This window comes from Apaloderma vittatum, unplaced genomic scaffold, assembly GCF_000703405.1.
Source record: "Apaloderma vittatum isolate BGI_N311 unplaced genomic scaffold, ASM70340v1 scaffold43590, whole genome shotgun sequence".
NCBI lineage: Eukaryota > Metazoa > Chordata > Aves > Trogoniformes > Trogonidae > Apaloderma > Apaloderma vittatum.
Genome location: NW_009693675.1, coordinates 15,139 through 38,212, shown reverse-complemented (window position 1 = coordinate 38,212; position 23,074 = coordinate 15,139). Strand labels below are relative to the sequence as shown.

Sequence of the window (23,074 nt, the reverse complement as noted above, 5' to 3'; positions counted from 1 at the left end):
TACCTCACATTATTACACGTATGAAGCCAAATATGACGCTAACTTAGTTGCTTACAACCTCAAACCTTACTCCCAATACACATTCCAATAAATTTATTCTGTAAAAACAATACATTTTTTGTTTTCTTTTTGTTTTCTTTTTTTGTTTTTTTTTGTTGTGTTTTTTTTGTTTGTTTTTTACAGTAAACTCATCAACTACAAACCTTGAATACGCAAAAGATGTTCCAAGGACAAGCATAACAAGGATTGATAAAACCAGACTAAATATGTTTTCACAATAAAAGCTGGCATAAAAATAAATAAAAATCTCTATTATCACAATAGCAACAATAATGTACACAGAATAATGGATCTGGAATGCTTACTTACTAGTCTAGTTCTATTTCCAAAAGGAAAAAAAAAAGCCAGAATGACAGCATCCTTTTTTAAGCCTTTCATTGTTTAAAATTGATGTTTTCTTTTGGTTTCCCATAGGGTTCTGTATCACAGTAAGCTTAAAAATGGAAAGCATCCAAATGAATGATTTCAAATTGTGTTGGCATTGGAAAAAATCCTTGTATTAATCTAAAGAAACACAAAAAGACTTTCACTAACTCCACATATAGGAACTAAGTCAGATAGTGTACATTACATCATGATTTTGAGAAGTATTAAGAGTATAACTAGCTAGGTACTTCTAAGAAGGAAAGGTATTTTATTACATTATTGAACTTGGCGGTGATCTCAACTGAAGAAGAATTTTTCTTTTATGTTTTAAACTGATTGAAAATCAAGAAAGTATGGATATAGGGAAATTTAAAATTATGTTTGTACGTGGAAGATATTGTAGTATTCTATGGAGGGGACTCATTTCTAAGATTTACTTGCTCTTAAAAATGCTGATTTAGAATGATATAATTTGGAGTTACACCTTTTCTGTCTAGAAAAGGACTCTAAAACATGTTCAAGTATGTGATATCTTCATAAACCTCAGCCACTGGTAAAGGGCAACTTCATGCAACCAAATAATATGAAAATCAAAAAGTAACCCTTAGAAAAAAGGGTAAAATGTAATTTCTGCAAACACAACAGATAGGAATGTGAATAATGTGCATACAAACTGGGATGCTGTTGATGATACTAATGAACAGATGTGGTGACTCATATCAAATCCAAGAATATTAGACAACCAAACATGTAACCTTCTTGTGTTTTCCCTTAATATTCAGCAGTCATTATGTTGGTTAAGTCTGAAAGAGAGAGAGAGAGAGAAATCACATTTAATATAAGAAAAAGCATGTGGCAACAAGCTGGATATAATTAATGCCTTATTCCCACACTTCAAAGTCACAGGTACAAATAACCACCTGGGCTGTTCAAACAGAGATCTTATTCTAGAGAAACCTGCTTATGTTACATCAACTAAACGTACTGCTGCAAAATATTAAAGAACACAGCTTAAAGGTAAACATTTAGGGCTTTATTCACATAAGCAGCTCCAGTCACGTATGTGGGTTGGGTTTCGTTTTCACCAGTCATTTTTTAATGACTCTTGCAGCATCCTTCACACACAACCTAACTTTGCATTTTTCCACTACACTAAATGGCTGATAGGCTTCATGCAAGAGCTCAGCCACTGTGGTGTTCCTGAACGCCTTGGAATGAGAACACCCTTTTGTTCAAACAAATCAACACTTAGCAAGCATGAAGAAAGATAAACAGTTTTCATAGCCAACATATCTGAATGTTGCTTCTGCAAAGGAAACAGTTTGGCTTGGAGTTTGCCCTAAGGTGATGACAGAAAAGGAAGAAACTCCCATTTAATGACTGAGTCAAGGTCAGCTCTTGCTTCCACTGACATTACTGGGAGCAGGATCAGACTGTCCTCGTGTGATCATGGCAAGCAGCTACAAGTCTTGTTTCCTCATAAAAAACAGCAAAACTCACCTACGGGCACAGGGACACACCACTATTGTCCAGCAACATGATGACGTGCAGTGCTACATGACTACCTGACGCTGAGCAAGGCATCCCTTCCCCTTTGTGAAGAACTCAAGAACACGGCTGCTTGCCCACCCATACACTGACAGACAAACACAAACACACACAACACACAAGCAGTATGAAGGCATTAATAGAATCATAAAACATAGAATCATGAACAGTTTTGGCTGGAAGAGACCTTCAAGATCATCGAGTCTAACCTTTGCCCCAGCCCTGTCAACACCACTGAACCATGTCCCTCAGCACAACATCTACCCATCTCTTAAACACTTCCAGAGACGGTGACTCAACCACCTCCCTGGGCAGCCCGTTCCAATGGCTGACAACCCTTTCAGTAAAGAAATTCTTCCTAATGTCCAACCGGAACCTCCCCTGGTGCAACTTAAGGCCATTTCCCCTTGTCCTATCACTCACCACTAGGGAGAACAGACCCAACTCCTGCCTTTGCTACAACCTCCCTTCAGGTAGCTGTAGAGAGCGATGAGGTCTCCCCTCAATTTCCTCTTCTCCAGGCTAAACAGCCCCAGATCTCTCCGCCGTTCCTCGTACAACACATGCTCTAAATCCTTTACTAGCTTGGTAGCCCATCTCTGTACCCTCTCCAGCTCAACATCAAGGAATGAGTGGGAGGCTACAGGTTAAATACACTGGTGATGGTGGAATTTTCATTTTACATGGGATGTGGAGGAGAACATGAACAGAAGACATTTTATCATCCCTGCTCCACCAGTTTGCTGCCTAAGCTCTCTCTCCCTGTGGCCCACTGTACCTGTTGGGTGTGACACCATGGCTACAGTGGACTATGCTTCTCTATCCAAGAGGGCAAGAGCATACAAGCACCCAGTCGGCAGTCTGGGATCCCTGTGTAGCTTCTGCACCTCTGAACTAAGGGCTGTTTGTTCACTGGTTCTTCTCCCCTACGACAAGGGGTCTGCACGTAGCAGGTAATGGAAACCTGCACTTTCCGTGTGGGAGGTCCCGCTATGTCCTGACAATCAACACATGAGGAGGGGTAATTACAAAATGATCACACATGTAACAATGGCTTACAGGAACTGCCTAGGCCCTGCCCTGCCTACCCCCAAGCGTGTAACAGCGTGCTGCTCATCCGGAGCACCACACTTGCACGGACCTCTCTGTTGTGTAAAAGTCAATGAGATTACACTTACAGATGCTTGGAGGGGTTCACTGCCATTTCTTTCCCTTCAGAGGGAAGTGCAGGCACCCATTAAAACAACTACAAATGATTCGTCAACCAAGCCATGCCTTCTGCTAAAGTTCCTGATGACAGCTGCTACCCAGCATGAATACACAGGATTGGTGGTGATACAGTCGGTCCCTTCGGTATCGCTCCCAGATCCAGTAAGGAAAGCTGTCCTTCTGGAGGGTGACACCTTTGCACTTACTGACAACAATCCCTCTCTGGGCTAAGGCTGGAAGACTGGGTAGGCACCATTCTTACACGGGGTACTGGGGATAGTAACACTTCCATTCCCCGCTGTCTCATGGAGCCACAGCATGGCACAGGAGGGACAATAAAGAGTCACATATGCAAATCATCCTCTAGGATTTTCACAGATTTTGGCACCATCTTCCAGCACGACAGATATTTTGTCTCCTTGGCACACTCCTTGGTGCCCCTGCCACCACCCGTTGTCCTGTTCCCGGGTGCAGGCAGTTCCCAGGGCTGCACAGGGACCTCAGCTCCTTCCCCGGCGCAGGCAGCACGTGGTGCCGGGCTCCTGCGGCAGCCGCTCAACAAGGATGCAGCAGAGCTGAGCCTGTTCCACGGTCTCCATGGTTTCACATCTCTTCAGAAACAGATCAACTCGCATCATCTTTGTTTGAACACGGCTCTCGGCTTTACTGTTAAGATACGATGTAACGAGTGCCTTGCCGACCAATGCTACCACACACAAAAGAAACAGCGCAGAATCCGACTGATCTGAGGGAAGAATAAAACTAAATCCACAAATTGCCTTTTTTTTTCTGACTGAAAATTCCTTCTCCAATGGCGTCTGGCAACTGACTCAGCCATCCTGCACTTTAAAAGCTATTGCTGGATGGGCAGAAGGATAATTATTTACTTGCTCTGATCATTGTTATTCCATATTGGTCTGAGGTCAAAATGGTTACAGGATTCAATGTACAGAGATGCAAAGAGTATCTTTCATGTCTACCAGCTGCTTTAATCTCAGCTTGCCTTCAGCATTTATATTTCTCCTGAGTGCCGTCCTGTTGCCTTGCTTCACGGTGCTGTTACCGTGAGCTATAGGAAGGCAGCAGACAACACAACTCTCTATATCAGAGACTATGTCACTTATTTGATGTTTATATAGAAATTTTTACTGTGCAATAGTGAAACACATTTTTACAAATATTATCGTCGTTGAAGAGGTAGATTCTATCTGACTTCAAAATGCAAAAGGAAAAAACAGACAGAAATACGTACTCGTTTCTACTTTCCCAGAAAAATGCCCACACAAATGCTATTACATTGAATAGAGCCCTAAATGCTATGCTTTTAATGTTGATAAGCCCCCAAACCTGTTATGCAGCCTAACCAATGTTATCCTTGAGAAGTAAAGAAGGAAGAGCAAAGGAACCAAACATCTCAAAACCACATCAGAAGGACATCGTGAATCCACGCTCCTCTGGCCAGTTTGGCCGTAACACTCGTCGTTCACAGCAGTAACTGGAATTGTTGCTACCCCACAGGAACATCACAACAAAAACCACGTTCCGGACACAGGCTGTTTTAAATATGTTCTCCCGATTGCAATAGTATCAGATGGCAGTAATTTTGGACCAGATTTCGATCCCCTTATTCATGCTGGCAAGCCATCGCCTCCACAAATAGATCCACTGACTCCCATGTTAGTAACTGATTGTCAAGTGTGAGTGAAAAGATCACAGTCCTTTACCTCACTTTAATATTCAGGCTGTACTAGGAGCAAAAAAATGTATTTCATTTCCAACAAATCTATTATTTTTCAAAGACGTGGTAAAAGCATTCACCTCCTGAAAGGCAACCACATGCAGCTGTACACAAAGAGAACGCCTCATTTACCAACACAATGCCCAGACTGTAACTAAAATAATGAACACCAAGAGAAAAACTTGCCACATACCCTGAGTGCTGACCTTAACAATCAAATACTCGCTAACAGGGCAGGGACTAGAGCCAAGCTTTCAAACACCATTATGTGGGTATCCAGAGAGCAGAAGTAAAGATTCACTTAGGTGTTCAACTACAAAACCCCAGAGTTATGCCAGACAAGAACCAAACACACAAGTCACCAGAGATTTAAATCTGGAATGTAAATCTACTGCTATGAATTCACAGATTTATGAACTAATTTTGTACCTGAAAAAGTAAACACCACAGAGCCACGAATGCTTTTCCACTGGAATATTCTGTTTATGGGGTATTTTGAGAAAGCCAAAACAAATTAGCGTTTAGCAGCAGAAGACCGTCATGGGGGGGTGTCTGTGACTTTTGACTTGAGCAAACTCTAGGATGGACTGCCTTACCTAATATATTATTACTTAATTAATATTAAATAATAAGACCCCGATTTTCAAGCTTTGCACCTCTCCAGGGCAGCAATCAGCCAGAGAACAGCACTGAGAAAAAAAGCCTGAGAAACGGGTGGTTGCAGGATGCCATTATAAACTACGTCTGAGTCTGAGGAAGCTAATGTCTCTCTATTGAGAGTACCTGGTCCTCAAGAATAGTTTAGAAACAAAGGGATGGAGATCAGGAGAGAAAGCAGCTTTGTCAACCCCAGGGATAAAAAAAAAATCACAAGTTGAGCCTCTGAACAGTATGAAATTGGCTGAAAAAATATCATAGCTTTGGAAGTACTTTTATTTGCTCTGGGTTTTGAGTCTTTAGGAAGCCATCACTTCACATTTTCCAGCTTTCCTCTACCACCTGGAGGTTAGAAATTTCATTAAAAAATATAGGTGAAGATGCTCCTGCAATCATTTGACTTCAGCCGTTAACCCTTCAAGAAGATCTCCATAATGCTGAGGGTAAGAGTGTGATTCAAAGGCAGCGCTCCCTGCAGTCCAGGCATTATAACCATAATCATTACCTCATTTTTAGTGGTCGTATTAAGAGAAAAGCTGCTCATGTTCTTTAGGAAACTCTTGTATGGTCAGAGACCTGGGAGGTGCAGAGCACAGGAGCTGAGGGCTCTGCAGGACGCAGTCAGGGAGCGCCACAAGCGGGGTGCTGAGCCCCCTGCCTCCTGCCCTCCGCAGCCCTCCCCTGCCTCCTCCACCAGCATCTTTTAAGCGGCCAGTCAGGGTGGCAAAACCAGGGGAATGAGACACGCTTATTCTTGAGACTGGAACTCTGGTTTTTCTTGCCTCTTTGCCTTTATGGTACCTTTTTACAAGCTATTTTGAAACAAACTCTTCCCTGGCGCGCAGACCCAGCACCCTACCTTTGGTGCGGGGGGAAGGTTTGCACCCTCCGTTCACTTCGGTGTGGTCCTGGCGCCATCTCATGGCCACACCAACCCGCCTGGCCCGACTGGCTGGGCAGGAGGGCAAAACAGGGCGCAGGGGCACATCTGCTGTGTGCGGCAGGAGGAAACCCATCTCCTTCAGACTGTGTGCTGTCCAGTGCTCTTCTCACAAGCTGAATGATTTTACAGAGACCATAATCTCATCTATGGTGTCTTTTAGCAGACTGAGACGTTCTTTTGAATTCGTGCACATGAACAAGAGGACCATATCCCAACGCTGCAGGTGCGTGTTGGGTCTTTTTCAACCTTCCTTTCTACAAAAGTCCAAGTTCGTGGGCTGGAGGAGCTCAATGCCTTCTGGCAGATTTCCAGCCTCAATGTCTGGCAGAACGTGGCTGCAGGACAGCCGGCCCTGTACCCCAGGAGGGCAATCTAGACATAGGCTGTGTGACTGGCTGTTTAACACCAGCTGATAAAACTAATCAATCTTTCCCCAAGTGCCTTGTGTCCCAGGAAGGCATACCTTCTAAAAAGACACCTGGTCTGGCTTTGAGAATGCCAGGAGATGGAGTGTCCCCTCCTGGTCCTAAAAGAGAATTGCACTCCTGACAAAATCTCAAACGCTAAAGATGATTTACATGTGAAATGCTGATTCTGCAGGAGAAATGCCCAAGGTAAAATATATGCATTAGGATATGAATTTCTCCAAATTTATCAGTGCTTTTATCTCAAGCTGCCCTTAAAACCACATCTCCATGTTTCTTTAGTACATGCTGCTAAAACTCAAGCTTTCCCATAATGTTAAATGCATCCAAGATCTAGTTTATTACTGGTCCTTCAAGGGTGATGTCAAGCCTGAGTGCTGGGGCTGGAGAAGTCAACTCCTCACATGGGTATGACAATGCTGACTGAATATTTCTGTGGAGCTGGTGCTGGCAGGAAGGACAGAGGCTGCTGCTGCTATTTCGGCACTGAGGCTAAAATATCTGCAATCCTGAAAATGCTGAAGAGCACCGTGATGTTCTAGCATGCTGGACTCTACCTCCCAGCCGTTACAAGCACACCACATACAGAAGGAAGAGCTGTATGAATGTCACTAGCCACAAAGCCAACATCCTATGTGACTTCTCAGCCCCTCAAGTCACCTAACTCAGTAAGCATTTGGTCCTGAAGTTTACAGGCATATCCCGTCACTGCTACAAACACGGGAAACTAAGCAGGCCCTCCTGAATCTCTTGCCACCTCAGACGGACATTATGGTTGGCCTTCTCACTCAAATACCTATCTGAAAACAGGAAAGGGTTCACTAGCCAGAACGTGGGTGACGTGTGTACGATGCGCTCACCACACTCATCAGCCCCAGACTCTCAAATCCTGTGGGTGAGGAGCTGGGAAGGCACAGCTGGGCACAGTGTCTCCTTCCGTCAGTCTCTGGCTCAAGGCAGTGGCTTGTTCAGAGTGAATGGGAGACGCTCAGGGCACATGGTCTTCCTCACCCCATAAGTCACATATCAAAATCTTTATAAGGCAAAGAGCCACAAAGCACACACACTGTACTGCAGAGACAAGGGGAAAGGAAGCTCTGGGAGGAGTCTTTAAGTGGGAGACGACAGCAGCTCCCCAGAGGCTGCGTTTTGTAAGAAAGGGCTGAGGCTGAGCAGGCAAGCTGGCTGCTAAGGCACCTCGGACACGTCAGATGAGAGCCTGTGCTGGCTGGCTTCCTCTCACACCTGGGGATTCGTGTCACTCAGCAGCTCCTGTGACAGCCCAGCCCAGCTGCTGGCCACGTGGCAGAGCCCTGGCATGGGAACGGCACAAGAACTGGTTCTGAGCCGGAGCAGGGAGGCTCAGGCTGCCCCGAATGCTCAGTGGTTGTTAAAGGTGGCTGACGATTAACCAGCTCTCATGTTATTTCCCTGGTCAGCAGCCTTCCTTCCTGTTCTTGTGGTCACAACAAAATAACAGTGTTATGAACAAGAAACTGACACAAACATGCAAGAAGATCCTATGAAGCTGTTCTGGGGCAGACTGTACGTCCCCTCCTTGGCAGATCATATCCCAAGCAGGATCTGCTCTAAAACCCACAGTATGAAGAGTCTGTAACGTCCACATTAACCCTCAGAAGAAATCACAGGGATTGCACAGATTTTAAACAGGTGTGAAAGGATAAGCAGACTCCCGCTGTTTAGTGAGCCAAAATGCATTACACAAACAGTCTGATTCTGCTCTCACATCAATTTTGCATCACTTCAGCTCATGGCTTTCAGTAGTTACCTGCAGTAATCTGACATCCATGCAAGTGCTGAAACAAAAATAATGCTTATAGTATCTTTTCTCATTCAGTTGTTTCTCTAGAGCAAAATTTGTACCGGCACAGCAACTAGTCCCATGTTTCTGTTCTAGACACATTCTGAGCACTAAAATGTAAAGTAAAAAATTGCAGTGGCATGCCCGGGCCACAGCAACGCGATGCCTTTCACCCCTGGCTCCAAGCCCCCCGGGTAGCAAACTGCATAGTTAATGGTATTAACAGAAGATTACCCCTTCACTGGTTTTCTGCAAATCTGAAGAAGTGTTTCTTGTGTCGTTGCCTGCGTCCCCAGCATCAGAGCTGCTCTTATTTTCTTCCTCTTTGCAGTCCTTATCATCTTCATCTCCAGGAGATTTCCGTGACTGCTTGGAGGATTTCTAAAACAGTCAACAACAAAGTTGAAAAGTAAAAACTAAGCTTCAGCCACACACTTTTCTAATGTATGTGAAATACTGTCTGATCATGTGGTTCCCTGTTCAAGGTCAATATTGGGAAGGGTAGGAGGGGTGACAAGTGGTTTTAAGGTGAAGTAGTTGGAGTTACTGGCATCAGTGAAGCAAAAGGAGAAATTCAGTGTTTCACACAGGTTGGCAGCACAACTGACTGTAAGAGACACAGTAACAGGAGATGGGTATTGGTGTTGGGTCACCTGTAGGTTTTGCTGGTTAGTGAAACAGATGGTGCCAGCTTGACAAAAGTTTTGATTAAACACAGAGATGTAAAATGAGAATAACATCAGCAGAGCTGCTTTCCATACTTTTTTTTAGTGCTGTCAGCTTTAATATATTAACATTAAAGCCATGTGGAACCAATACATCTTTTCTGCTCCCTTTATGTTATGCAATTCTACAGTACAAAAGGATAAATTGTGGCATTAAGCCACCATTTTCCTAATCCTCTGTTTGCCCAGAGTCTTCTGGAAAGAAGATGGTAGACCAGACCTGAATTTCTAATGGAAAACACACAAAGCGGTTGAAATGACTAAATATATTTTGTTTGGTGGAAAGACCATGAAAATTCCTGCCCCAAACTGAGCCTGGATCAGATTGTTTGCTTGCTTCTTCTCATTTAATTTAGTTTTCACTTTCAGAGAAGAAAAACAAGAATGTGAATGAGCATGACCCTGCCACTTTCCACAATTTTTTAAGTGAAGTAAAGACGTGGAGGCACACACAGAACCAGAGGAAGTGACTATAATGTTGCTCCCTTTCCCTTAGGTGACAAGTGAGAAGCATATCTGAACCCAGAGTTGTCACTGCACGGGTATTATGTTCACAGCCATTATGAGGCTGTCTGAGACACACTACTGCTAGTTTCCTCATCTGTGCTGTTACTCTGACATTAACAGGTAAGTACTATAATGCAGGTCTTTTATCTACAAATTGAGTGCCCTACTCCCTGCTTAATGAGTTAGCTCCCTCCCATTCTGTACGCTGTGCTGAAGTATTTTACACTCAGCTACGACAGGAGCAGCTGAGCACATCTGACCCTACCACATGCTTTCGCATGGCATCTGGGCTACTCACGCTGGAGATGGGAGAGGGAAGTTTGAAATCTCCTGGACAGGAACCAAACCTGAAGCCACCTCTCCCAGAAGGCAAATTCTTAAGGTTTTTCTTTTTTCCTCTTCATGGGGTAATATCTATCTAAGATGATGAAATCTATCAATCCATCTTTGCATGGATTTTCTTTGCAGCCCTTCTGAACTCCACCCCATACTTCCACCTCCTTCTCAAAGTGTGGGCACTAGAACAGGGCAGAGTATTTCAACTGCTGTCTCATACAGGCTGTCTGCAAAAGCAAGAGCACTTCCCTTTGCCTGTTTGGAAACCATCATTATGGTACTGCAATCAAAATGCTGAAGAAGAAAGAACAGACTGCCATGAGGCACACAGTATTCTACTTATAAATGCACATAGGTAAAAATGGAAAATCTCAGAAGATAACCTTTGAAGTGTAGGATTTTTTCCGTTTTGAGCCTGCTTTTTCATTCTTTCTTTTTCCTTTTCCATCCTCTTCTACCCGATCACCTTCCTCCTCACTGCTGGCATCTGCTGTATTTCCTCCTTCTCCTTCAGTTTCTGATGAGCTCTGTTGCTGAATTGCCTTTAAAATAACAAGAATAACAAAAATAACAAACACCAAAAACATCACTAAAATCTTAACATAATTTTTGTTCTGTACTGAAGATAGAAGTAGTGGTAACAGACAGCTTACACTTTTAATTGTTACAGTCAGGAAAAGCTCAGGTTATTCTTGGAATTATCAGGAAAAAGGACTGCAAAGGCAATTTTCTCAGTCACCACTTAAAGCCAGTTACCAGATGAAGATTCTGAGATGGCATGTTCTGAAGCATTTACACAGAAACAGAAGATGAGGTAACAAAAACGTGTTTGCCAGAGAACTAAATGTTGCTCAGTGGAGAGACCTGGCAGGTTTTACCTTAGGTAAAACTATGAAAACTTTTATCCTTTGGCTGCAATATGAGAGACTCAGTCAGGAGAGAAGGTGACTGTTACAACCCCTCCCCAAAGGGCAAGATCTCCGTGTTAGGAAAAAGCAAACGCTGACCAGAAGGCTGAGAGCTCTTTGACAGTTCATCTCCCACAGACTATTCACTTGATTTTTTTAAATCCCCAAGTGCATGCAAAACATCTGTAGGGCTGAAAATGTGAAACAGGAACTGAGAGGGGCAGCAGCTTGTCTGCAGGTGGTCCATATCTCTGGTTTGTAAGGTTTTGTGCTAATAATGTAATAGGTGTTCGCCTTCTTTTAGACGTGGTTGCTGCCTTCAAAAGACCACATGTTTTTAATGAGAAAAGTTCTTTGGTTTTATGCAGCCCACCAACTACCCTTCTTCCCCTCCAGCTTCACTGACTTCACAGACATCCAACAGGGAGAGCTGTTGTACAGCTGCTACTATCCCGTCACAGCAGCTTAAACCTCCACCTCCTCACCCCTCACAACCCTGGCAGCAGCATCTGACCTGCCAGACATTACCGATGTAAAAATCAAAAGTGCAGTGACCTTAAGGCCTGTGTAAAATACACTGAACCTGATGCAAAAATAAACAGCAGAAAGAAGAAGTCAGAAATTATTCATGTTTACACTGGAGTAAATAAAACCTTCCATTTTTAATTCAACTAAATCTGCTGCAGAATTTTCCACTTCACCACCTCAGAATATCACAGAAAGCAAAGAGCTCTGCAGTATGATTAAAGTTCAAATTGTCACAGAGTGCAAGACCACAATTGTCTTCACATTACACAATTACAAAAGCAGTGAAACTTTCTAGCTTCACCAAACCCAGCACCTTCCACATCACTCACACAATGTTTACATTGACAAGAAGCCTTCAAAGAAGAAAACAAGGTAAGGAGGAATAGAAGCGAAAGTCATATACCTGATATCCAGTAAACTTTACTCCAGGGTTGTTTTCTATTTCCCACAGGCCTTCATTAAATCCTTTTCGCTTGTTCGACTTCCCAAACTTATCTTTATACTCTTTATATGGGAAAAGGTCTTTGGGCCCCAGGAACGCACTGCATTTTAACAAAGGTAACATTCAAAAAAGGACTTAAATTCCTCCTCTTCAAAAAGAAAACATTAATAGTGCAAACATTTACCCTATTCTTCCGCTCATTCCACAATTTCTTTTTCAGTTTTGTTTGTTTGTTTATTTATTTATTTAACACACTGGCTTTGAGTTACTGCTGTGAGTGATTTAATGGCCTGGCTCACCATCCTGATGTTTGATGTTGCAAAAACAGGCTGAGTTTCTCCAGAAACAACTAAAACATTTCTCATTTATTATATTAACTACTGCTGGGAACTGGCACTCAAACAGTTTATAAAAGGGATTATATGACGTAATTGCCTGCGATAGCAAAGGACCAAATTTTCAATCCTATGTGTTACAACTCCAGAAAGGCCTAAAAACAACATATGAAAAGTAAGAGCACATAAGGAGTGCCTAGAACCCGTGGGCCAAAACTTATCCCTTGTACTACAGGACAGAAAAAGCCATGGCATTTATTACTATCTATGTTGTCAGTATGCCTGGGAGCATCTTCCCTGGAACAAGACCCCCCACATGCTAAATTCTGTGCAAACACAATAAAAATGCTCTCTTTCCCGAAAATCTTCTAATTTCATATAAGACAAGAAACAATGGGTGAATATAGGCAGATGAGTAATACAAGGAAACAATGAGACACAGAGGGTGCTTGTGGCCAAATTGTTTTTTAGACAGCACAGCAAAGGAGGGATTTTGTGCTCTGCTGCTGTGTAAGTCAGCTATGCACTGGGTCAACTAATTTCAGACACAGGCACCACAATGCAGGGAAAAATATTTACAAAAAAAAAAAAAAAGAGTGGTGATTTACCCTGCTTTTTCCACATACTTTACAGGAAAAGTCTTAACTTCTTACAGAAAAGTGAAGAAAGTATCATTTCCTTTTCACTGGGTATCTACAACCAGTGTGTTTGCTTTGTATCATGGTACTGGACTGGCTGATCATAAGCATCCTGGTTTTGCTGGGATGGAATCACGGAACCAATTTTCTATCCAGGAAAGCTGCATTTTTGAGAAGACCGCAGCACCCAATTTGATGACAACAAAGTATTTAAGACACTTTGTTTTCATTTGTGGACACGCAGGTCTCCACAGTGATCAAGGTCATTAGCAGTCTGGAGTCAGCCCGGTGCTAACGCCAGGAGGAGCGACAGCCCCAGCAGCTGACCCAAGCTGGCCAACAGCAGTGTTCCACACCATAAACGTCACGCCCCCTATAAATGAGAAAGCCTGCTGGGGACAGGCTCTTTTCCTGCTGCCTGCCATCCCCGGGTGGGTCTCGCCTCTCATTCTGCTCCCGAGGCCACTCTCCTTTTTGCTGCGACCATTGCGCTTTCGCTGGAGCCGTGGTGCTGGCAGTGCTGACACTGGAAGTGCTCAGCTCGTGATCACCACACGGGCTGAGTGTGACTTGGTGTACTTTCTGTTAGCATTAGTATTAATATTAGTTCTTCTTATTACTATTACTTTATAAAATCTGCTTCCATTCGAACCCACAAGTCTCCTTTCCTTTTCCCAATTTCCCTTCTTGAGGGAGGTGGTCACTGGGTGATAGAACAACTGACTAAATGGAGACAGTAAGTTAAACCAAAAACAGTGAAGGCAAAAAAGACCCCTTTGTTCCCACATGGAAGACTTTATGTCACCAATGATGGAAGCTGAGCAAGTTCTTCACTCTAATCACCGTCCTACTTTCAGGATGAACTTTACAATTAACATTAACTCTGTCGCCTCCATTACCAGGGGATTGCTGAGCTCCATCATTTACAACACATTTATTCTTGTAACATCATCACAAGCTTGGGAAGTTGCCTTTTTTGCAGATGGGCTTACGAAGAACAGAGATTTGCCCAAAGTCTAGCTCAAACTGAGAGCGGAGTACAGAGGAAACCCCAATTCTCTTCAGTCTCAGTCTAATACCTTAATACAGGATCATATTTCTTCCTTGTTGTAAGCATTATTTCAGATTAATGCCTGATTTATGCCCTGATTTTTCCCAGCATTTATCAATGTGCAAAGTTTCATTCACTTAAATCATCCCAGTGGCCAAGAAGTTTGCCAGTACAAAGCCAACTGGTGGCTGAAGACATCAGATGACAAGTCTCCGGGCGAAGAGCTTCCTTATAACAACACAGGAGACAGAATAGCATCCACACTCAGTTGTCTCATTGAGAAATCTCTTAATTGCATAGTTAGAAAACCAAGACCAGAAAGTCAAACAGTGATTTCCAAACTAACATATGTCTCGTTAATATTAAAGGCTACTGCAGAGCAAGGGATCTGAATAAATTATTTTATCTATCCTTTTACTAATACTAGGTGACGACTCCTTGCTGCCAAAAATACATGCAAACAGTTCTAACACAAATAAAGGAAAACTGTAAGAACCTTACAATGAGCTACCTTAATTTAGCTCACCAGTAATGTATGGAAATGTTTCTACAGTCTTTTATGTACAGGAAACACAAAAAATTGTCTACATCTTTCTTTGAAATACCTTCATTGCCACTGGGAGAATATAACAGTTTCCACTGCTCTGCTATAAAACTAAGGAGCTGCAATTTACAGTTAATTTTTAACAGCTATGCTTTCTATATTAATAAGGTTGTAACTAGGAACTGTTTTCCTGTTTCAGATGTTACAGTGAGATCACGGGCTGACAAAATCTAAACCAAAAGAGATTAGCAGTCTGCGATTCATTAATTCCAGGATAAAAAGTGCCAGAGTTTGTTTTCTCAAAATGTTTCTCATGAAAAATGTTTCCATTAAAAAAAAAAAAGTTTTTGTTCTTGATTTTAAAGGGTCATTAGTTTATTTGAAATTTATTCTTTTTAGATTATTTTGCGACAGTGCTACTAGATCACAACGTAACAAAACATCAGGCTGGTTCATTACAGCAATAGGAAGAAATGTATCAACTAAAGAGAGGCTATTTTGATTTTTTTAAGCAGAAACTGCCTTTAAAGATTTTTAAAATAAAACATGATGTATGAGCTATGGGGCTTCTTCCAGAATAATGTTAAAACACAGAAATAATCAATAGATTTTTAATCAAGCCCCAAACCTCTAAAATCAAATTTAAAATGTCACCAGAATTTAATTTTTTAATTTTTCTATTTTTTTACAAATTCTAGAAAACATGTTCCCTGTAAGTGGGGAAGGAAAAGTTTTAAAATGTAATCATTTCATGCAAAAGGGAAACTACAATTTATTTTTAACTACCTTAGACATAGTGTAAAACAGAGACATACATGTTTTAATTGTGAAACTCCGTACTTTGTAGCAATTACTACAAGACCTAGCTTATCCATTCTGGTTTGATTCCTTATATGAGCTCAGCCAGCTCAGTTCTTCTATTGCTTCTGCAAACTCCATCCTACATTATCGCCAGCACAAACCTCACAGGAATGTGTGTGTTTTAAAGCTATGCAAGGATTGCATGAGACTCTGGGGTCTGCTGCCTTTCATTTTACAAATTACCAAGTGAGTTCTCACACCGGACATGAACCCAGATTTGTCCAAATACAGCAGCTCGATCTCTGCTATCGTGTACATTCCAGTAAAAAACTTTTGCCCCTGCATCAGAGTTCAGGTAAGCCTTTAATAAATTTATGCCAACACTTTTCTTTACGGGAATCACAGGCACTGGTTGTTATTTATGCTTAGACCATGGCATACCATCCACACAGCAGTGTTTCCAGCTACTTTGAGGTTTCACTTCCATGTGTTAACAGAAACAAGTTGGGCTCGCAGGACCTATCTCTAGGCTCCCAGTGGCTTCAGTCAGGATTTGTTCCAATAAGATGAGTGGAGATGACGTTTGCGGCAGTGGAAGAACATTTTTACAAAGCAAAAGACTGTGTTCATTCACTTACGTTTCATGAGTCCCGAAAAAGAAGATGGGGTATTTGTTTGCTGGAGGCTTCACTGCTCCTTCAGGGAGTTCATCAATCTGTGAGTCAGAAATAGATAAAGGGTTATTCTCAAAGGTGGTGTCCCATGTCCAAGAATTCCCACCAAGCCAGGGAAATGCTAATGCAGGTATCCCACAGCCCCAGGAGATCCCACTGTGTGAAGGGAAGACGGCTGCTGCTCTTCCAGGCAGGCAGGTCACACAAAGTCAGCACAGGACAGAAACACTACAGGGAGACAACAGAAGACCAAGGAGCAGACAGAAAGTTTTAATGATTTCACGGGCATTATAGTACACAAAGGCAATAAAATCAAGTCTGCTTAATTTAAGTGTTAACTTCAGATGCTGTCTCATCAAAGGCACCAAAGCCCAGAGGGTAATCCTGCCTGTCTCACACAGCCACCTAAATAACTTCTGCAACAAATGGGGAACAGATGGTATCTCTGAGACTCTGCAGCCGGAACACCGGACAATCTCTCATCGGTGCTTCCTGGTGGTGGTCATGGCACGCAGTGTGAAATATGCAATGCCTGGGACTCTCTTTTCTCTGCGGTGACCAGGTTTTGGTCACCGCTGCCCTTTGTACTCAATCTCTCCTTTCACATTTTACCCCTGGCCTCCTATTTCTCAAGATATAGCTGCAGAGCAGCTGAGGGAGAGATGGTGAGGGTGCTCTCCCGAGATACAGCCAGGATTGAGACAAACCCACCAGGCTGAGCAGTGCCTAGACCCCACCTTCTGATGTCTGAGTAAGAGCGCTGGTTGCAAGGCAGAAGGTTAGGCCCATGACTTAAGTCTTGCCCGTATCTAATTTTTCAATCCTCTGCAACAGGAATAAGAGAGTCCAGATGCCTCCCCACAAAAAGCAGAAACACAGCACAGCCTGCAATCCCAGAAATGGCACTTCTGAGCATATGCAGGTGTCTAAAATTAAGCGTCCAGAGAACCCTCTGGCCAAGCGGGAACCTAATGAAGATAGATACTCAGAGGGCAACACCAGAGCGCAGGTGAATGGCTTGCTGCCTGTCTCTCAGGCAACCCAGTCTCAACATAAGCATATTGTATCCTGCCAAACGTCACTGGAAGTAAGAGCAAAGTGCTGACACACCAATGCTATATGAAATCTGCTCCTCAGCAGAGCACAGGGATGGAACCTGCATGTTTTCACTCAGGAGGCCAGGCCCACATGTGCTTTCCTTCTCCTTTCCTGCCGAAGGACCCCAAACATTGAATTCTTGTTGATTAATAAACACCAGATTGTTTTCAAAGGATGTTCTCTTTCACTGTCAAGCATCTGCTGGCTATGTAGCTCTCAAAGGAGTATGAGGTTTTAGAAGAATTTGAGTCTTTTTGGTCTTTCCACATGGACACCCTTTGGGGACAGAGAAAGGAGAGCCACATGCGGAGCTGTAACATCACAGAACTCCTTTCTGCAAAAGAAATGGATGCCTGTCTTTCAGGTCTAAGTGGAGCATTCTCTAAAGCTACACCAAAATCAAGGACTTAAGAGCACTTCCAAACCATTCTCTGTCTCTCTTCTGCAGCACAACTCAGAAGTGGGGATGGTGGGGCTCTGGCACACTGGGGCCCGTGTCCCCATGCACTCACGGCCCAGCATAGTCTGCAGGAGACAATCTGTGACAGTCAGAGGTGTCCCACAGCAATTGCCCAACTTGCTTGACTTAACAAAGCTAAAGAACTGATTAATAAAAAAGAAATTCTATTAGTTAAATGCACATAGAAGAAAGATACACACTGGTAGATGATGGTTGTGTGCATTCACTTCTAGCTCAGCTGTGTATAACAAGGAACTAAAATCACATGACAGGCTGTTGGGTGTCCTTTTCATCATCAGGAATGCACAGAGGAAAGACTGCCAAAGATGTTTTTTTAGAACTCATTATTTTCTGACATTAACTATTTGGTTTAGGTAAGTGCCCATAATGTGGTTATGTGCTCCCTAACTCGTGTTTTAAATGCAGATATTGGACTCTAACAGTGATAAAAAGACTGCAGGGGAAAACCACTCCAACTCACTTTACAAACTGATAGCAATTCAGGGAGATAGCACGTCCCACTTTGCAACACATTTTATGCCTCCTTAAATACGGAAGCATCTATGCATCAGACCAAAAAAAGGCTGTGCTTGCAGTTTACCACGTGTGAGGGTAATATACCTCAACTGTCTGCATGCCACAGCCATCTTCCTCTTTACTATGACAAAGAAGATATTCAGAGAGATACACTAGACCCCAGAAAAAATGTAGACTCCCACAACTGAGATGAACAATGTCTGCTGGGACCTGCGTGTAAATCTCATTTGGCCTCTTGAAACTCGGTGCCAGCTCTGGGCTCCTTTACAGAACAGCACAGTCCAGTTACTGTCTCAGCCCTTTAAGAATTTCTCATGAAATAAAGCGAACAGCTGTGAATGATCAGTAAAGCGAAGGAATGAAGACACGCTTAGCAGGGAACGCTGATCAGAAGGGAATGGGGATCTTACATCACACAACATGCTATGCTCCAAAGCACCGAGATCTTCTCCTAAGCAACATCCCAAGTAGAGTTAAGCCTCATGTCATATTCCCAGTAGTTGATACTGCTAGCTAAGGAGCAGCATTGAATCCACAAAGGACAGCAGACACATTCGTCATGCAGCTCACCTGCTCTCCATTTCATGGCGTATTTCTTTATTTGCCCAGGTATCATCACAGGAAACTGTAAAAAAGCTTTTCATAGCTTCTCAAAGTTGGCATACACATACAAACACATGCAGTATAAACCTGCACTGAACAGCTCAAGGACAGACGGTTAATGCTCCCACTCTAACATTTCACTGTGCAGCTGGGGTCAAGACTTTTCCTGCCTTCACTGATTTTGCTGTGAGCTCCCCAGCTCTCAGGCTTATGTCACTAGCACTGTAATGAGGTTGAATATGAAGTGACAGTGCTATCTTACAGCCATTTAACTTAATGGCAAAAACTCCAGGGAATTCAGTGTGGGATGAGTCCCTTTCTGTCATTAGGAAATATCTCTTGCCTTTTTACCTGTTCCAATGTGAATACCTGCATTAGAGACCATGCACAGTCCAGCCTTTCTAGCAAAACCACCTCAGCCCTCTGCCGAGCCCCTAAGTGCTTATTTAGCTGCAGAACAACCTCAGTGCTCTTTGGCGATTGCTGCTGTTCTGTAGTAACAGAAAGCAAGCAGTACAGGCAACCATACTGCAGCTCCCTGCTGCTGCTCTCAGTAGCAATTTATTCCCATCCTGCAAGATGTTTTCGTTAAATATGCTGAAGATTCGGATCTGATATTTTTCCCCATATCAGCAAGATCAAAGACAGAGAGAGAGGGGAGGGAGAGAAAGAGAGCGAACGCGTGAACAGAAGAGCGAGAAAAGCATCACTGCTTCGAACCAGGAACAAAAGAGATAAGTGCACCCATACTAGGACACAGTGTTGTAGTCACAGAAACCTCACTAATGACTAAAGCATCTGTCTATCAGAAAGCCAGACTGCGACTGCATTTTGCTCCTGGAAGGAAACAAACAGATTCTAAAGTGCCCATTATAACCTGCAATCAAACAGGAGATCCAGCCCCTCCTGAACCAGAGCAGACAGTGGGCTGGAGCTTGATGCCACAGAATCAGTGAGCACAGCGCATGGCGTGCAAATCTGATACGCGCAGCAGCAACATCGTGGGCAGCCGCTTCAATTATGGCTAAAATTAAAGCAGGTCGTTTCAGATTTCGAGTTTTATTCCCTTTGCTCCCGTTGCTGTCATCTGCTTAATGAATAACAATTGCTTTCTTTTTGCACAACCTCAGCAGAGCTGCACATCCTCGCATTTGTTTGCCAACCAAGCAGCAAAGCTTTAAAGACAAACCATGGTTTTTTGTGGTTTTTTTTTTTTTTTTAAACAAATGCTACGCTTCTAGGGTCAGGAACACTGAACAAAAAACTCAGTCTATACCTCTAAAACAAGAGCAGAGCTTTATCAAATGGTGTTGCTAGGGACTACTGGCATGCAAGCAAGAAGTCTGTCTCCTTACATTCTAGTTTACAGGCTAGGATGTATATGCAGCCTGAATATCTTGCTCTCAGTGGTGCTGAGTAATTGCTGACTTCTCGGGTAGTATTTCCAACTGGTTCTCATAGGCTGGGTTTGACACTACTCACACTACAACACCTTCTTCCCAGTTGCCACGAGGGAAGAGAGGCATTGGCTGGGTGGGTTGGACTGGGGCTGCAGAGCCACAGCCCTGCGAGGAGGAGGAGGAGGTAGAGCTGCCCTCCAAGAACGACAGTGGCTCCCAAAAGCACAAAATCCTCTCGCTGTGCCTGCCTCTGGGATAACGTGGCATATTCCAGATAGGCGGAGGGAAGTCCCTGGGAGGGCTGGTGCAGAGCTGGAGGAAGCTGCACCCCCTCCCGGGTGTTGTGCGCCGCAGAGCTCTGCATTCCCTGCAAAATGGGAAACATGTCTCTCGGAGACGCAGAGCCAACGGCGAGCTTTGTCTCTCCGCCTGCCTATGTCAAGCGGCTTTCTGTGGAGGTTTGCATTATTGCAGCAGTCAAGAAAGGGGCAGCTCTGCCCATCAAGGCGGAAGGGCATCCCAGATGCGTTTTCTTCCACTTGCAGGGACAGCAAGTGTCACGCTGTATGGCTATCACAAAATCTCTGCGTTGTGGATAAGCTGCTGTGCAGAAGCAGGAATTCCAGGCTGCCAGGGTGACTTTCAGACCAGATCCTGCCATGTTACGTTCCAACAGAATTTTACACTGCCAAAAAAAGGTATTATGCAAAAATACCTATCAGGTCCACGTGTACAGACAAGAAAGGCTTTACTTCAGCAGGCAGAGATGCTTACGTGGGCACTGAAACCACAAGAACAAGTCCTTTTATTTTGCAAAAGGAGGGAATTAAAACTGCAGAGCAGTAATCACTGATTGTTTTGACATACTGTAAATGCCTCTGATTGGCAAAAGCACACAGAAGCATTGCAGAGATCAGTATCTCCCACTGAAATCCCTGGAGTCACTGCACAGCAGTCGACCAAAGGCCTATAGTATTTTTGCTGGAAAGTGTTTCGAGTTGCTTATTACTGCCCAACACATGCAAGCAGCTTGATCTTTTGCAGTTAGCTTATTAGCAAAATGATGGATAAAAGCAATACTCTTCAAAATCCATTATTAAAATAGGATATTTTGCTTTTCTACAACGGTTTTATTCAGATGGATTTAATATGCTTTTTAATAGCTAATGCTACTGGGAGTCAGTAGTATGGCAGTATCTTTTCTAAACCATTATTTAAAATACTGTACTGTAAAATGTAAAATATTAATTTATTTTTGTTCCCAGAGGATCCTAAAACATTTTAAAAAAGAGAACAAAATATCCAACCTCCTTCAAGCTAAAAACTCTGAGTCAAATTCTGTAGTGCTTAAACTGAACGGCAATCCAACTAAAGCTGATTGGAGACTGCCAAATTTCCCTCTCATTTATAGGGACTATATGATATTCGAAGCAGAGCACAACTTCCTCCCTGATGTACATCACATACTAGAACTCTTAGCATGGAATGCTGGCATATGCGTTTTTTCACCCATTAAAAAAGATAACCCTGTGAAGGGTGAGACTAGAAGCAGAATTCAACTTAATAAGGCGGAATTGCACAGCTACAAAAGTAAAAATTAAAAAAGTCTCTGGGCATGGAAGAGTGCCACCAGCAAAAACAAAAAGCAAAACAAGATTAAAAACAGCAGAGCATACTTTTGAGCACTGCTGAAAATGGCTGAAGGGTATCCTGCAGACAGCCAGAAATGACAATATAAAGACATCAATCCTCCTTTTTTTCTGTGCATGCTCAGGACCTCAACGAGATAGAAGACAATGAAGGGTTAGCTGGAGTCCAAACAATGCTGGCAGGCAATGTCTCACTAGGAAAGATCAGCAGTCTTGCAGCTGAGTTCAGTCCCTTTACATCCCTAATTAGCAGCATATTTTTAAGACAGAAAGTTGAAATACACTTTCTGCAGAGCTGCTTTAATCTTCAGTATGAAAATGGGGCCAAAGCTTAGTTCTGCGTGACTGGTATCTATATGCATGACTTTGTCCATAACAGACCTATTCATGTGACTCAAGCCCTGTGTGTGCTTTTGTGGTTGGGGGAAAGAACTATCGGAGGAGACTCTGGGGATACAAAGACTGGTCCTATCTCTGCCACTGGCCTCTGGGATGACCTTGGCCACATCACTGCATCTTCTTCAGCCTCGTTTTACAAATGGGTGTAATGGTACTGTTCTCCTTACAAAGCTCTTGAGATCCACAGCTAAAATGCTAGGTGTTACCAATCACAAATACTCCCAGCTCTGTCAGAGGAGGACTTCAGGCTACCTGACTGTAACCCTCCCAGTGAGCATACCCCAAAGTTAGGCTGCTGCAGAAATGCTCCATTTTCTCCAGATGAAGCGTCTCCCTGCCACCGAGAGTGAAGTAACAGCGCTACCATAATTTTCTTCCCCAGCCTGTTCCCTAAGGAAAGGAGAGGATGTGATCACACTGTTTTCAGTTCAGCTCTTACCTGCAGTAACTCAGGGACACATCAGGCAATTTTGCCAAACCAGACGAAAGGGAAAGGTCAAAGAGGTATTAAGTTTCCCCATGTTTTGTGATAATAAATAGGCTGTCCATCAGGAGATGGACAGGCAAGCAGTCCAAATGCTGAGCCAGAGCTTGCAATGCAGGCTCAGCCAAAACATCAGATGATAGGGAGTCCACATTACGTCAAGCCACAGAAAAATAAACTTCTGAAG

At 43.2% G+C, this 23,074-nt stretch overlaps 1 protein-coding gene across 1 annotated transcript; it reads right to left on the bottom strand.

The window, feature by feature from the left end:
• Positions 1-114: 114 nt before the first annotated feature.
• LOC104268825 (hepatoma-derived growth factor-related protein 3) lies at positions 115-16,298 on the bottom strand (the record flags this gene model as incomplete). The annotated part of the gene is made up of 5 exons (XM_009864236.1): positions 115-1,229; positions 9,003-9,149; positions 10,720-10,878; positions 12,176-12,314; positions 16,222-16,298. Coding segments are annotated over 5 exons (528 nt in total), but the record flags the coding sequence as incomplete, so codon positions are not given.
• Between the last annotated feature and the right edge of the window lie 6,776 nt (positions 16,299-23,074).